This window comes from Panthera onca, chromosome B3 (assembly GCF_046562875.1).
Source record: "Panthera onca isolate mPanOnc1 chromosome B3, mPanOnc1 haplotype 2, whole genome shotgun sequence".
Classification (NCBI taxonomy): Eukaryota; Metazoa; Chordata; class Mammalia; order Carnivora; family Felidae; genus Panthera; species Panthera onca.
In genome coordinates, this window is record NC_138344.1 from 39,995,563 (window position 1) to 40,011,638 (window position 16,076).

Consider the following 16,076-nt stretch of genomic DNA (forward strand, 5'->3'; position numbering starts at 1 on the left):
TGGTTCAGTCAGTTAAGCGTCGGCCTTCGGCTCAGGTTATGATCTCGTGGTTTGTGAGTTCGAGCCTCACGCCAGGCTCTGTGCTGACAGCTTAGAGCCTGAAGTCAGCTTCAGATTCTGTGTCTCTTCTCTCCCTGTCCCTTCCCTGCTTGTGCTCGCACTCTCTTGCTCTCTCTCTCTCTCTCTCAAAAAAAAAAAAAAAAAAAAAAAAAGTTTACATATGAAAAAAAAAAGAACAACAGCTATAATCCAGCCTTCAGCCCCATTATGTAGATGGAGAGGTTGAGGTCAGAGACAGGCTATGAACTCCTCAAAACCACACTAGAAGTCGTAGCCCAGCTTCCTGACCCACAGGCCAGCTATGGATTTTGCGATTTTGCTCCAAGCCCCTTGTGTTGAACCACCCCCATTGGAACAAACTGCATTTCTTTTTTTTTTTTTTTTTTTTTTTTTTTTTTTTTTTAATTTATTTTTGGGACAGAGAGAGACAGAGCATGAACGGGGGAGGGGCAGAGAGAGAGGGAGACACAGAATTGGAAACAGGCTCCAGGCTCCGAGCCATCAGCCCAGAGCCTGATGTGGGGCTCGAACTCACGGACCGCGAGATCGTGACCTGGCTGAAGTCGGACGCTTAACCGACTGCGCCACCCAGGCGCCCCACAAACTGCATTTCTAAATGCCCACTTCAGATGCATTTTAATAAAAAGGAGGGTTTTTTTTTTTTCATTACAGTATTTTGATTGCAGTTCATTCACTGAATCTGCTGACAACATGGGGCGGTGCTCTGGACCCCTTCTAGCTCTCGGATTCTTGTGGGTCTGGAAGGAGAACCAGTGGCACCTTTCTCCCTTTTAACTCAGTTTCCACCTGGGCCAAATTTTGCTTTTCTGAGAGCAAAGTCTCTCTTAGCATGTTCAGATTGTTGTCCTCTCTGGCTCCGGCCTCAGCCAAGTCTTGGACTTCCAGAGTTGTTGTTTCCAGTTTGTTTTTCCTCAGTGTCTTTTGATTTCTGGGAGGAGAGAAAATGCTGTTGAATCGGGGTTCCCTGAGCTGGGGGACTGAGGGGCTGGGGCAAGACTAGGTCTCGCAAGTGGACTAGTGAGGTGGAAAATCCAGTGGGCAGTTCTGGGAACTGCTGGGGGAGAAAGCCAAGATAGTGTGATGTTCTTTTGGCAGAGAAACAGTTTATACTCACCAGTGCATCGTCTCCCCAGATCCTCATTGCCACCATGAGCTCAACTATTATTGCTACAGGCTCCCCTTCAAGGTGACATGTGGCTCAAAAAGGTCAAAAAAGCACATACCTTAGACATGCACTTAAGTCTCCTGACTCTGGGTTCCGTGTTCTTTTCACCAACCCACACATTTTCTATCCCAGGACTTCGTTCTACTTAGTGCAGGTCCTTGTTACCCCACACCCCATCTCCACCCTCATCCCACCCCATCCTCAGACAAACTACTTTAGGGAAATTCCTAAGTAATCTTCCTGCTTCTAGGTCCTTGCTTTTCCAAACCAGCCCCCATGCATCAGTCATGTTTCTAAAACCGCAGTGTGCACACATCACGCCTTAACTCAAGCATCTTTAGTGGCTCCCGACTGCCCATGTCCTTAACCTGGCATTCAAGACCCAGCCTTCCTTCCAGTAACTCCCCTAAATGTCATCTCCCCGAAGGTGGTTTTACTCAAGGTACCCCTAGATTTCCTGGCCAGAGTAGAGGGACTGAGCTGTGGTAAGAGCTGACTGCCCAGAGAATCTGCTTGGGCCACAGGAGGAGTAGCTCATTGTCTGCCTTTCCCATGGACGGCCACTTTGCTCCCGAGTTGACCTTGTTGAGGGCAATGCCTCCTGACAGGGTAAGAAAGGCAAGGTCACCTTTTTAGAAGCTATATCCCTTTGGTTCCTCTTATGTCCTGCATCCAGACTAACCTTGCTAAAACATAAGACTTTCACGTCCCTGTTCAAAGCCATTCCCTGGCTCCCCAGTGCCCATGAGCTAGAACCTGAATACCTTGGCATGGCCCCCAGGACCCATACATTCTGGGTCCTGCCCCCTTCTTGTCCTCCCTCTATCCCCATTCCACTCACATGCCACAGCCACATGGCTGGGCCCTCCTCCTCCAGCGCGTCAAACTTGATGTCTGCTCTCCCTCAGTCTGGAAAGCTTCTTTGGCCCACCCTCCCTCTATCTCTTTGCCCTGAAGGCCCCAGATCCCACTACTGTGCTCCCACTGTACTCTGTATGTCCCATACTGAGCATCTGTCACTCTGAACTACACTTGTCCCCCTACCAAACTGTAAATTCTATAAGGCAGGGGCTGAATCCCTCTTGCCCATGACTATGGCTCCCACTCTCAGAACAGAGCTTGGCACAGAGCAGGTGCTCAGCTCTTACCTGCAGAATGAGTAGTGAATGAGGCCACAGCAATTCATAAGTACTAGTTCTCAGTGTGAACAAAGGGCACTGGGTGTGTTTTTTGTTTTTTACTTTATAGCAGAACTATGAAGAAAATTCATGCATAATATAAAAGCATAGAAGGAAGAGCACAGAAGCTAGGCCAACATTTCCTTAGATCCTTAATTACCTTATTCTGTGCAATGGAAATAAATAACTTGTGCCTGCCCTATCTTACAGAGCTGTCTTGAGGGTCAAATGAGAGAATGTGAAGGTACTTTTTAAATTGTAAAACATGGTACGGATATGAGGGAGGGGTTCTCATTATTTTTGTTTGAAGGTTACTGATAGTGATGACTGGTGGGTATATAGTAATTGTTGAAAGAAAAATGGAAGGGAGGGAGGGAGGGAGGGAGGGAAGGAGGGAAGGAGGGAGGAAGATGTGTGAACCAAGCATTTATTGAATCATTTCTAGAACCCAACACTGCCAGTTGCTTGGGGAAACAAAATTGAGTCAGATGTGGTCTGTGTCCTCAAGGAACTCTCAAAAGTCAGCCCTGAAGTTTATCATCCAGGGAATTTAGCAAAATGCCAATGACCACCCCAGACCCTTTGTATCAGAATCTCTTACTTGTGAGAGTGGCAGAGCTGGGATTTGAACCCAGACCTATGTGACTCCAGAACCAGAGATCCTGACATCTGCTTACTGGCCAGGGACAGGGGGTAGTAATCAGGGACAGTTGCTAGTTTTTCAACAGCTTTGTGTTGTCAAAGGACCCCAAAGGCTGCATTTTGCTGTCCCAAAGGGTGGCTAGCCAAGCCCCTATGTGACCCCTCCCTAGATTTCCCCACCTCCCCAGAGACCACCCCTAGGCCAGCTCCTCACCTGTTTGCCTGGATGCTCTTTCTCAGGAGGACGATGCTTATCACAATCACCACACCCACCAGGGCAAAGATGGAATAATTCCAAGGAGATGCTGGGGAAGGACACACAGAATGGAGCCTTGAGAAGAGGCTGGGTGCCCCTCAGGCCCACCAACAGTTGGGGCTTGGGCTCAGCCTCAGCTCACAGCACCAATCGTCCTCTGCTGTAGGCCGGGTGTCATAGAGAGACCCCTGCCCTGCAGGAACTCAGTTGTGGGGGAGAGAGACCGGGAGGCATGATTTCTGCTCTACAGAAGCCCTAATCTAAAGAGGGACAGCACGGCAGTTGGATAATTGTGTGGAAAGCGGGGGTGTGGGTGGACATAAACTTCACACTCTTCAGAGTTGTGCCAGAGGCCAGCCCTGTGCAGTGCGAGGAAAGGAAGGAAGGAAAGGAGGCTGGGGGTGGGAAGGAAGGGATGGCTGTAAAACTGTTCCACAACTGCCAAAAGAGAACACCTGAAGTGGCTAATCTGAATTTGGATAATAAGATCTGTCCACACAGTGCCAAAGCGAGTCAGGGTCCAGCCTCAAAGCTATTGCATTAGCTGTTCCCCTGCCAGGAATGTTCTTCCCACACATAATCTGCGTGGCTAATCATTTCATCTCCTGTAAGCCTTTATGCAAACAAGAGCATCTTAGTGAGGCCTTCCTTGACCATAGTACCTACACTTCTATTCCCTTTCTGTGCTTAGTTTTTCTCCTTATTACTCATCACCAACATACTATGCATTTTACTTGTGTGTCTGGTTTCTTTACTCTTTCATTAGAATGTATGCTCCATGAGGGCATGGACATTTGTATTTGTGCTTTATTCACTGCTGTAACCTCAGTGCTGAGAACAGTGCCTGCTGCACAGAAGGAACTTAATAAATACTTGTGAACGATTGAATAAATGAGTGAATGAATGACCACAGCCCAAGGAGAGGAGGGTGCGGGTAGGCCAGACCCCTTGGGGAATTAAGACCCCTCAGCCTCGGTCCCCACCTTGGAGGACATGTGCAGCCTGAAGGATGAGGCTGTGTCAGGAGGCTTCAGCCAAATTCCACTGTGTTGAGGACAGACCCCCACCCCCGACCAGTCCCCCACCACTTACCATCTTCTACCCGAAAAAACCAAAGCATTTCTTCCAGCAGTTCCTGAGGCACCACGGTGCCAGCTGGAGCTTGGATGACACCGTCATTGTGGTCCATGCCCCTGTTCACGGTTGGGATACGTTTCTGACAATGAAATCCTTAGGCCCCTTTGCTCCCGAGCTGCCCGCCTGGGCTCCTAGGTTCTGGCCCTTGAGCAAAGCCCTGAAGACCCCTGGAAACAAAGCAGAGAGCATGGATGGATACCCCACCCCAGTTTGACCTCCCTTACTACCCTAACCCAGCTCTCCTCTGGCGCAGAGTTACTGGACCAAGACTGCCTCAGGGCAGGTAGGGTCTGGAGAGGCAGAAACCATTGAAGTGGGTGACACTCAAATATTTATTGAGACTCATCATGTGTGGAGAGGAGCACTGACCTGGGAGTAAGGAGGATTGAGTCACTGGTAGGCTGTGGGACCCTTGTAGGGGACATTTTTCATTTTTGCCTGCCCAGCATCCCCATCCAGCTTCTGCAGCCCAACGCATTAGGTCACCCGGGTTTCTTAGCAAATTGTCCCACCTCTCACCATTGATGCCATGTAATAGCCTATCACAGGCTCCTGTCTCCCCACAAAGCCTGGGCCTATCAGTCTCTCTTCTGGAGACCTGAGACACAGAGCTGAGAATAGGAAAAAGTGCCAGAGAAAGGTAGTCGCCAGCTCCTGCTACTGAAAGCTGGGCTCTCCTCTTTCTCCATCACCATTCCTAGGCCAGATTGGTCAGTCCTCAGCAAACCTCTGATAACTTTTTTTTTCTTTCTCTTTTTCTTTTGTGGACATGTTGTCAGAATTGTTTTTCTGCCATTTGCAACAGAAAAAACTGAACTCATGTTCCCTGGATAAACCCCTTCCTTAATTTGAGCCTGTTTCCATTCCCACAAAACAAAACAGGTTAAGCTAATTGTGTTTACCAAACCTCAGTCAGTCTCAAAACAGTCACACATCGTGCTTGACATACTCTTATACTACCTGTGCTATTACTACTTCATACAAAAATTCCCACTCTCCAGATTAAAATAAGAAATAGGTGCAATTAACTTTGTTTAATCCAACATATCCCCAAAAGTACCATTTCAATGTAATCAATATAAAAATGGTTGAGATATTTTGCATGTTTTTGTACCAGGTCTTTGAAATTGGGTGTAAATTTTACACTTATTGCACGTCTCAGTTCTGACTAGACACATGAGGCTTCTGTATGATACATCCCAGGTCTGTGCCCAGGCTGGGGCCCGGCTGTGGCAGCTGATTCTCCCAGCTGTTCTGGGCTCCTGACAGGAGGCCTCAGGCCATGGGAAGTGAGCCTTGATCTAAGACCAAGGGGCTGGCCCCTCATCTGGCTCTGCCTCTGGTTAATTTGTCTAGGCAAATCCCTGGGTCCTCTGAAGGAAATAATAAAAATAGAGGTAGAAATCAATGAAATCAAGGCAGGGGGGAATTGACAAGATGAACAAAACCAAAACCTGTTTTTTAAAAATATATTTATAAATAAATCTCTGGCAAGATTGATCCAGAAAAAGAGAAAAGATACAAATAGAACCAAAGTTAGACCAGAGATTTAAATATATAGAAATGTGTTTTGAACCTGGGGCACCTGGGTGGCTCAGCTGGTCAAGCATCCAACTCTTGATTTTGGCTCAGGTCATGATCTCATGGTTCATGAGTTCAAGCCCTGTGTGGGGGTCTGTGCTGACAGTGCAGAGCCTGCTTGGGATTCTCTCTCTCCCTCTCTCTCTCCCCCTCCCCTGTTCTCTCACTCTCTCTCAAATAATTTTTTAAATGTATTTTGAACTATATACTAATAAACTTGACAAACCAGAAATGGATGAATTTCTAGAAAAATAGAAAATGTCAAAACTAGACAAGATACTTGAAACTCTCAGAAAAATAAAGTCCAGGTCTAGATGGCTTTAATTGTGAGTTCTAATAAACTCTCAATAAGCAGATAATTCTTACTTTAAATAAGTTGTCCCCCAAAATGAACAGCACCAATTGGGTTGTTCTTTTAACACTGGTTTCAAAACTACATGAGGACCATGCAAAAAGAAAAGATGATAGGCCCACTCACTTATGAAAGTAGATGAAAAAATCCTAAATAAAGTACTAATTGCCCAAATTCAACAATGTATTAAGAAAATCATTACCAAGGAAGCTTAATACCAGGAATGGAAGGACAGTTTGACATTAGAAGCTTGTATGATATAACTTTTATGTGGATTCTAAAAAAAAGAGTTAGGGGCACCTGGGTGACTCAGTCAGTTAAGTGCCTGACTCTTGGTTTTGGCTCAGGTCATGATCTCATGGTTTGTGAGATGGAGCACCGGGTTGGGCTCCATGCTAGGCATGGAGCCTGCCTGGGATTCTCTCTCTCTCTCTCTCTCTCTCTCTCTCTCTCTCTCTCTGTCTCTCTCTCTCTCTCTCTTTGCCCCATCTTGCTCATGTTCTCTCTCTCTCTCTCTCTCAAAATAAAGAACTTAAAAAAATGAATAAAAATAAAAAATAAAAAAAATTTTAAAAGTCAAACTTGTAAAAAATGGAGGGAAATGGTAGTTGCCAGGAAATGTTGGGGGGGAGATAAGCTTTATATTATTTAAGGGTACAAACTTGCAACTAGTAGTAAATAAGCCATAGTGATCTAATGCATAAAATAGACAATAATATTATGCTATAATTATGTAATGTGATAAATACAATTACAAAGACAATCATATTACAATATATAAATGTATCAAACTAATATACACATGAAATTTACACAATATTATATGTAATATAGATTCAATTAAATACATGAATACAAAAATAAAGTGTAAAATTTGTTAGGAAAGATGTAAAACTCATAATTCTCAGATGACAAGATCATCTACTTAGAAAGGCACACAATTAGAACTAATAGAAGCATTTAGTAAAGTTGCTATATACAAGTTCAATAGCATTTCTCACAATATTAGTGAAATTGGAAAATTCGATAAAAATAAGACGTCACTCATAATAGCATCAAAGCCATAAAGCATCTAGATAAACTTTTCCAAGCATAGAAAAGACCTCTATGAAGAAAATTTTAAAACTGTAGGACAAAAAAAAATTTGGTCTGAATAAATGGAGAGACATCTATGATTTTGGAAAGGATAAATATATTATGAACATGTCAATTATCCCCAAGTTAATCTATTAATCCAATATAATTTCAATCAAAATTCTAGTTGGACTTCTTGAGGATCTTGATAAACTTATTCTAACATTTATATGGAAAAAGTAAACATATAAAAGTAGCTAAGTCAATCTTAAAAAAAAAGAGGAGAGACTGACCCCACTAGAGGTTGAGACATAGTGATAAAAAATGTGGTTTTGGGGTGCCTGGGTGGCTCAGTCACATGAATGTCTGACTCTTGATTTTGGCTAAGGTCATGATCCAAGGGTTGTGGGATGGAACCGGCATCAGGCCCCGAGCTAAGCCTGGAGCCTGCTTAAGATTCTCTTTCTCTCTCTCCCTCTGTCCCTCTCCCCCACTCACGTGCTCTCTCAATCTCTCTCTAAACAAATTTTTAAAATATGGTTTTGACACAAGACCAAATCACTATACCAACGGATCAGAACAGAGATTTCATAGAGACCTATGTACACGTGGGAACTGGACACACTAACCAGTAGGTAAAGGAGGAATTGTTCAGTGGATGATGTCAGGGAAACTAGCTACTGATGAAGAAAAGGAAGGCGAGGTGCACATCTAACAAACAGCAAACTGAAGTAGACACCAAAATTAAAGACCTAATTGGAAGAGGAAAAAATATAAGTTAATAGAAGCAAGGTAGGACTTCTTAAAAGCTCAAATCTTCAATAACAAAAAACTGATGGATTTGATTATATCAAAAATAAGATTATCCGTTCAATGAAGAATACCCTCAATAAAGTAACAAGCACATTTCCAGTTGGGATAAGATATTGATGACGCTTAAAATCAAGAAAAGACTGCTATCTAGAGTATATAAAGAATTCTTGCAAATTAACAAGAAAAAGATAGGAACCGTAATAAAAGATAAAGGATATAAACAGGCAACTTACAAAATCAGAAACCCAAAGGCTAGCAAGCATATGAAAAAGTGATCAATCTTTTGGTAATCAAAAGAATGAAAATTAAAACAAAAATGAAATAGCACTTGACATCTATCTGATGGACATAGTTTAAATGGTAGATAATGCTGTGTGTTGGTAGAGCTCTGGGACTATAGCCTTAGGCACTAACAGAGGGCGTGTAGACAGGCCGCCATCTAGAGCAAATCAGCCAAAGTGTACACGACTCACGACACAGCAGTTCTGCTCCTGAGTATGTATATATCCCAAAGAAATTATCCCCAACAGATAAGGGGGCATGCCATACCACTTAGGAAAATTCAAAATATATGCACACAAAACTACACGTTTTACAAAACACATTTTTAAAAAAAGATACACATTACACATATTAGGATAGTTATCTCTGGGGGAAGAGGAAAAAGGGGGCAGGAATGGAAATAAAAGTAAAGAAGTAAAACAGAAGAGTTTTGAGCAGACCCACGGTGAAAATGTCATGGGGCTAACCAAAAACAAACACAAAAAGAGAACAGAGGGTCTCGGAGGCAATCTCAAGCTCCCCTCTTCTGATACAGCTTTCTGCAATAGCTTTGGACGCTCAGTCAGGAACATCCAAAGATAGCTGGATGGCAAACAGCCAACTAGAAAAACAAAGTACTAGTAAAAGGATTGACATCAGAGTTTTTTTCCAACTCTAAATGTTCTGCGAGAAATAAAGAAGCATCTACATATTTTGAGGGGAAATATTTTGACACAAATATAATACTAAGCAAGTTTGGGGCACCTGGATGTCTCAGTAGGTTAAGCGTCCGACTTCAGCTCAGGTCATGATCTCACAGTTCATGGGCTCGAGCCCCACGTCGGGCTCAGTGCTGACAGCTCAGAGCCTGGAGCCTGCTTTGCATTCTGCCCCTCCCCTGCTCGTTCTCTGTCTCTATCTCTCAAAAATAAATAAACTTATAAAAAATTTTTTTAAATACTGAGCTAAGTTTTTCATATATGAATGATCATTTGCGTGTCAAGATAGAGATGGAAGTCAAGGAGAAAGAAAGTGTTTTATTTTATTTTATTTTTATTATTTTAAAAAATTTTAAGTAGGCTCCATGCCCAATGTGGAGTCCAGTGTGGGGCTTGAACTCATGACCCTAAGATCAAAACCTGAGATGACATTTAGTGAGCCACCCAGGCGCCCCCAAGAAAGATCTTTTTTAGACTTTCCTGGACTTGGAAGGTTACTACCTACTTACTCATTACTTACTGAACATCTGTTGAATAAGGAAAAGACAAAGTTACAGGAATGGCTAATGTATGATTTGCTGTTCCAGCTCCAGCTGTCTGTCCAGAGCACTTGCTAAGAAGGGTTGTGATTTTCTGTCCAGTCTCAGATGCAGGAGGGTCTGGATTAACTAGCAACATTGGCCATAGGCTCCTGTCACATATGCAGACCCCCCCCCCCAGACCCACAGAGAAAAGAGTGTGAAGGTCAAGATAGCCAACACTGACTCTTTCTGGGGAAGTGGATGGGGCCTGGATATGTGGGGTGTTCACTTTGAACATTTCTGTACTGTATACGTTTCTCATGAGTACACACTACCTTCATGCAAACAGTACATGTAATTATATATTTTTAAATGTATATATTTTGTATGTATATTTTAAGTATTATTTAGCGTATTTGTATTTTTTTAGTGTTTGTGTATATTCTATCTTTTGAGACAACAGTTCCAATTTTGGATGTTTAATTAATGGAACTAATAAGATGTCAGTTCTTCCCAGCTTGATCTATGGATTCAGTGCAATATCAATCCAAGATCCCAGCAAGTTATTTTATGGATATGGACAAACTGATTGTAAAGTTTATATGGAGAGGAAGACCCAGAGTTAGTCAACATAACACTGAAGGAGAAGAGAAACATCAGAGGACTGATGCTACCTGATTTCAAGACTTACTATAAAGCCACAGTGGACAAGACAATGGTGTACAAATCTGCATGTGGGCTGATGTCCACAGTGGAATGTGTGTTTTAAATATGTATAATATTGTTATAATAAACATACGCCAACAAACAATGACAACATGAATACAAGCCTAGAACTGAGAGCCAGCCCTCCCTGCTTGTGTTAGAGGCCACAGGAACAAAGGACACGTTTCCTTCAGAGCGCTTATCCAGTTTCCTTCTAGAATGGGCATCGTATTAATATACCTGCTTTAAAAAAATTATTAACTAGGGGCACCTGGGTGGCTCAGTCACTTAAGCATCCGACTTCAGCTCAGGTCATGATCCCACAGCTCGTGGGTTCGAGCCCCACATTGGGCTCTGTGCTGACAGCTCGGAGCCTGGAGCCTGCTTCGGATTCTGTGTCTTCCTCCTTCTCTGCCCCTCCCCCACTCATGCTTTGTCTCTGTCTCTCTCAAAAATAAATAATTTTTTTTATTATTAATTAAACTTCATGATTTATTTGGCTTTCATTTTTCTGTGAATGTCTTTTTTCCTATTCCAGGGTCCCATCCAGGATATCCCATTGCATTTAGTTATGTCTCCTTAGGCCCCTCTGGGAGATTCCTGTGTTTTACACAGGGCTTAACCATCTGCCATGGGACCATGATTCCTGCCAAAGAGCCCGAGCCACCCATCCCCATGGGAAGTTGATGACACTCACCTGGGATCTGACTTCCTGGGCCTGCCTTGATCTGCTGCTGGGAGCAGCGTTGGTTTCTATGTCCTCCCCTTACCGGAGCACTGGATGGTCTCTGTGCCTGAGCACCCGTCACAGCCGTCACCTGGGGGAACAGTGCTGTAGAGCCTGTGGCAGTGGGGCCCAGCTGGTAGCTCTGCCCTTAGCACACGCCCAGGCCTGGAACCTCCTCTGTCACTCCAGGGTGAATGACCTCTTGAATGAGTGGCCTTAGATGACAAACAGGCTCCGCCTGGCTTTCACGATCTGCAAGAGCCAGCAGCTCCATACTTTCCTTCCTATATGTTGATCTGAAGTAAAGAGAAAACATGTGGACTGTCTTTCCAGCCCAGGCAATGGGCTGGGGAAGACCCTCAGTCTGGGTGTTCCATTACTGCAGGGGGATATGTGGTATACCCGCCCCAGGCCTCTGTTTCCTGCTATTATCAATATTTAACCACAGAGCTGGGAGCCAAGCCTGGCCTTTTATAGCCTGTGCTTTCTCACAGTGAAGGTCATGGTCTTATGTAAATTCCCTACAAGAAGCAGTAAAACAAGACCTTTGGAGGGCTAAGTGTTGGGGGAGGCAAGGCAAGTGACCCAGAGAGGAGGAATTCCACAGAGTAGGTTGAACAACATCAAGCAGGAAGGACTTGGTGGGGAAGCAGAGCAAGGCCAGACCCATTTGATTTTTTTTTTTTTTTTTTTTTTTTTTTTATGTTTAGTTTTGTGAGAGAGAGAGAGTGAGCTGGGGAGGGACAGAGAGGGAGACACAGAATCTGAAGCAGGCTCCAGGCTCTGAGCTGTCAGCACAGAGCCTGATGCAGGGCTCGAACCCACAAACTGTGAGGTCATGACCTGAGCCGAAGTCAGACACTTAACCGACTGAGCCACCCAGGTGCCCCCAGACCCATTTGATTCTGATTGTCAGTGGGCTCTGGGCTTTCCCACCCACTGCCTTCTTGCATCTCCAACAGTCTTTGGAGTTGGCTCAGCAAGGAGTTCCCATTTCACAAATGAGCAAACAAATTGAGTGAGGTCAGGTGACAGGTCCAGGTTCCTCTCTAAGTTAATACTGGTTAACGATGTGGATGATGGCGTGGTGCAGAGAAAAGGAGACCCACTAGGAGAACCTAGTCCTACATGGAACCCCAGCTCCTCATCATTTCCTAACTCATTTCCTAACATTCTTTCAATAAATACTACTTGAGCACCTCCTGCATGGATACATGGATACAAAGACACAGCTCTCCTGGAGCTCTCTCTTTAGGGGAAGGATGGACAAGCAATAAAAAAGGAAACAAAAACAAGATCATTTCAGCTGGTGACAATTTCTGTGAATAATTTAAACAACAAAATGATATATAGAGAGATTGGGTGGGGGAAATGTGATTCCTATATGACTGTGCTAAAAACCAAATGCCAAGGCCCATGCAAAGATCTGGGACAGCAGGTGTTAAGGCACTGAAGAAATAATGAAAAAATGGGGAGGGGGTAAAGGAGTTGAGAGATAGTGATAAGGGGAAGTGACCAGAGATAAAGTTAGAAGCGGATTATGCAGAGCTTTGTAAAACAGGATGGGTTTGGGTGAGATGAGAAATCACTAGACAGGAAGTAACGTGGTCTGACTGACATTTATCTAAGATCACTTGGCCTGCTGGGTGGAGAATGGATTGTAAAAGAGCAAAAGAGGAACTAGAAGACTGTTGCATTCATCCTGGCAAGAGACAGCAGTGGTTTGGATCAGGATAGTGACCATGGAGACAATAAGAAGTGCTCTGATTCAGCGTGCATTTTGAGGAGAAAGGCAGATGATAGTTTTCATGAGAGAGGAACTCAGCACTAATTCTCTTAAGCACAGAAGGAATTCAAAAGGAATTTATTGGCTCATATAACTGGGAAAGGCAGGGTGGAGCTGACCTTAGGGATAGCTGGAACCCAGAGCCTGAAGATCCTTAGCTCTTTCTCTCTTCAGCTCTCTCCCTGCTTCTTTCTGGATATCAGGCTCCTTGTTCCCACAGGCTAGTCATCTCCAAGAACCTGGACCAGGCTGCAGGAAATCCAGGCTCATATCTTTATGGATGGAAGGGAAGGAAGTCCCCTTTCTCAGATCCAGTTTGGCAGTTCCTGTAAAAGGGCTCTGTTTGTCCTTGCCCTGATCATATATCCATGTTTAGGATCAGTTGTTATGGCCGGGAGGTGAGGTACCTTGGATGGCTCAAATCTCATGCCCATCGCATAACCGTGGCTGTGAACTGGATAGCTACTCCTGTGGGTCTCTGGAGTGACTCCTTGACCTCAATCTTCCACTATCCTCTCTGTCTGTCTTGGAGGAATGTCACGGGGGCCTTAAGAAATAAAGCATTGCCAGAACTCAGAAGTCTTCTTGTGTCCACTTCTTGTCACTATCCCCCACAAAGGCAACCACTATTCTGACTTCTAATACCATAGATTAGTTTGGCTTAGTTTTATACTTTATGTAAATTGAATCAATCAAGTATGCAATCTTTTGTGTCTGGCTTCTTTGGCTCAACATTAAACTTATAGCATTCATCCATGTTATTGTGTATAGTTGTGATTCATTCATTCTTATCTACATAGTATTCCATTGTGTGACTATGTCACAGTACTTTTTATCTATGGATCTTGTTTTCAGAAGAAAAATTTCAACCCATCTACTTCTTTCCATTGTCTTGAATACAGATAAAATGGTGAAAAGGACATTTAAGGACAGAGGTCATTATATTACAACCTATGAGCCAAATTTGACCTGCGGCTTATTTTTGTAAATAAAGTTTTATTGGAACATGGCCATGCCATTTGCTTACATAATGTCTATGGCTGCTTTCACACTACATTAGCAGAATCAAGCAGTTGTGACAATGATTGTATACCCTGCAAAGCCTAAATGTTTACTCTTTGGCCCTTTACAGAGAAAGTTTGTGGACCCAGGCAATGAGATAAAGGAATCTGGCTCCCTGAATGACCTCATGGAGCAGAGCAGCCTACCTTCCCTGGACCAACTGACTACCTCTGGAGTGTTCTATGTGAGAGAAGTAAACTTTGACATGATTCGAGGTCGCACTGTGCTTGGGATCTCTTCACTACAAAAATCTAGCTAGTACTGTAACTAATACATACATTATTTGTGGCTAATAACTGCTGAGTAAGTGAATACCATAGCATTAGAAGAACTAAGTTCTGATCCTGTTCATCCTTCTACAACCAGCCATGCACCCCTGAGCTTGTCATGTGGACCTCTTTTTCTTATCAAACTGTATAAGCTTCAAAAAGAAGTAAAAAAGAAAGGTATTTTAGAAATTGTTATCAAGAGGAGCCAATTATGTGATGACAAAACACAGGCCCTTTAAACTCAGGATATTTTCACCTGGCCCAACCAGTTAGCTTTTCTGTTTTAAAACAAAAACAAAACAAAGAAAAAGAGGGTCTCCTGGGTGGCTCAGTTGGTTCAGCATCAGACTCTTGATGCTTTAAAAAAAAAAAATGTTAAAAAAAAAACCCCACCATGAAAAAGGACTTTTTTCCTAATAACAACGGGTGGTGAAAATAGAAAAATACACACTGAGTTGTCCAGGGTCTTGACTCCTCTGCTCAGGGCACTTTAATCTCAGCCCAGGGTTAAGGTACCAGGTAGGGTCCTGCCCTGCTCCAGGGTCTAAGGATAAGCATCTTCCTGCCCTCAGTCTCCTGCTTCTCACACTGAGGATATGATGCCCTCGAGGCTGACAGCCAGCAGAAGCATCAAGGTGGTGGAGACTGCTCTGTATTTCCAGGTCAGCCTGTTCTGCTCCTTGGAGTGGGCCATCTATCATCAGCTGATGCCAGGAAGGGCAGACAAGCCCTTGTTTGTTTTTACCTCCATTTTCATAAGCATCACATACTCAGAAGCCAATTGAATAATTCAGTTCAAACAATAATTCTGGAAAGTCCCCAATAGCAGCACATTCTCTTCTCAGTAAAGAAAACTTAATGGAACATAAAATGAAATCTAGGGGCATCTGGGTGGTTCAGTTGGTTAAGCGATGGACTCTTGATTTTGGCTCAGGTCATGATCTCACAGTGGTGAGATCAAGCCTTGCTCTGGGCATTGAGCCTGCTTAGGATTCTCTCTCCCTCTGATCTTCTCCCACTCATACACAAGCACTCTCTAAATAAATAAATAAATAAATAAATAAATAAATAAATAAATAAATAGCAAAGGAAATCTAAAAGTAGTGATGTAAGGAAATGACAACACATGGGAGCTGAGATGGATGGATAAGGATGAAATGTTCAAGATCTGGGAAGGGGTTAAATTATGATACCAACAGAACCACATATTTCTTCTAGGGGCCAATTTTTATATTAAACCTGGAGGAAGGAAACATATAGTAGAATCAGTGGGGCATTTTTTGAAAAGGTAGGGCAATTAAGTCCAAAATTACTGGTGCTTAAGCACTGACTTGATGCCTCCATCTGCAAGATGGTGGTTGAGAAGAGAGATGGGTATCCAAAGGGAAGCCATCTTTGTGCTGAAGTAAAATGATCTAAGAGAGCAAATTCTTTTTCAACAGATCCATAACTTGCTGGAAGCATTTCAGGAACATTTGCAAAGTATTGGAAGTTTGGGCAGACTGGTGTATAGCAATGGAACAAAGTATGTACTTTCTCCAAGAGAGGACATTCTGCAGCCACCACTTTCATCTTAGCTATAAGCATTTGAAACTTTCTATGTTGCTGACTCTTCTTTATAATCCTCACTTTTCTGTCTTTGACCTTTTGCGCCTGGCTACAGTCTAACCAGTTATCTCCTTCAGTTCCTGACTAAATCAAAGTCCAAGAGTAAGCAGAATAAAATCAGTCTCTCAGCCTTTCATTT

The 16,076-nt window shown here is 43.4% G+C and overlaps 1 protein-coding gene across 3 annotated transcripts; it reads right to left on the reverse strand.

The window, feature by feature from the left end:
- Positions 1–679: 679 nt before the first annotated feature.
- On the reverse strand, positions 680–11,627 carry SLC51B (SLC51 subunit beta). Of its 3 annotated transcripts, XM_060618270.3 has the most exons (5): positions 11,183–11,627; positions 8,096–8,218; positions 4,415–4,626; positions 3,281–3,371; positions 680–1,009 (listed from the first exon to the last, which is right to left on the reverse strand). In XM_060618270.3, exons 3-5 carry the CDS (start codon positions 4,509–4,511, stop codon positions 796–798), a joined length of 402 nt encoding a protein of 133 aa, XP_060474253.1. In that variant the 5' UTR covers positions 4,512–4,626; positions 8,096–8,218; positions 11,183–11,627; the 3' UTR covers positions 680–795. The 3 variants fall into 3 exon arrangements, with proteins under 3 accessions (XP_060474253.1, XP_060474254.1, XP_060474252.1); XM_060618271.3 differs by lacking the exon at positions 8,096–8,218; XM_060618269.3 differs by lacking the exons at positions 8,096–8,218; positions 11,183–11,627 and having other exon boundaries at positions 4,415–5,436.
- Between the last annotated feature and the right edge of the window lie 4,449 nt (positions 11,628–16,076).

Coding starts and splice junctions, on each gene's coding strand:
- SLC51B (XM_060618271.3), bottom strand. CDS start 4,511: ATGGACCACAATGACGGTGTCATCCAAGCTCCAGCTGGCACCGTGGTG. Junction 3,372..4,414: donor GTTTTTTCGGGTAGAAGATG/GTAAGTGGTGGG, acceptor GTCCTTCCCCAG/CATCTCCTTGGAATTATTCC. Junction 1,010..3,280: donor AAGAGCATCCAGGCAAACAG/GTGAGGAGCTGG, acceptor CTCTCCTCCCAG/AAATCAAAAGACACTGAGGA.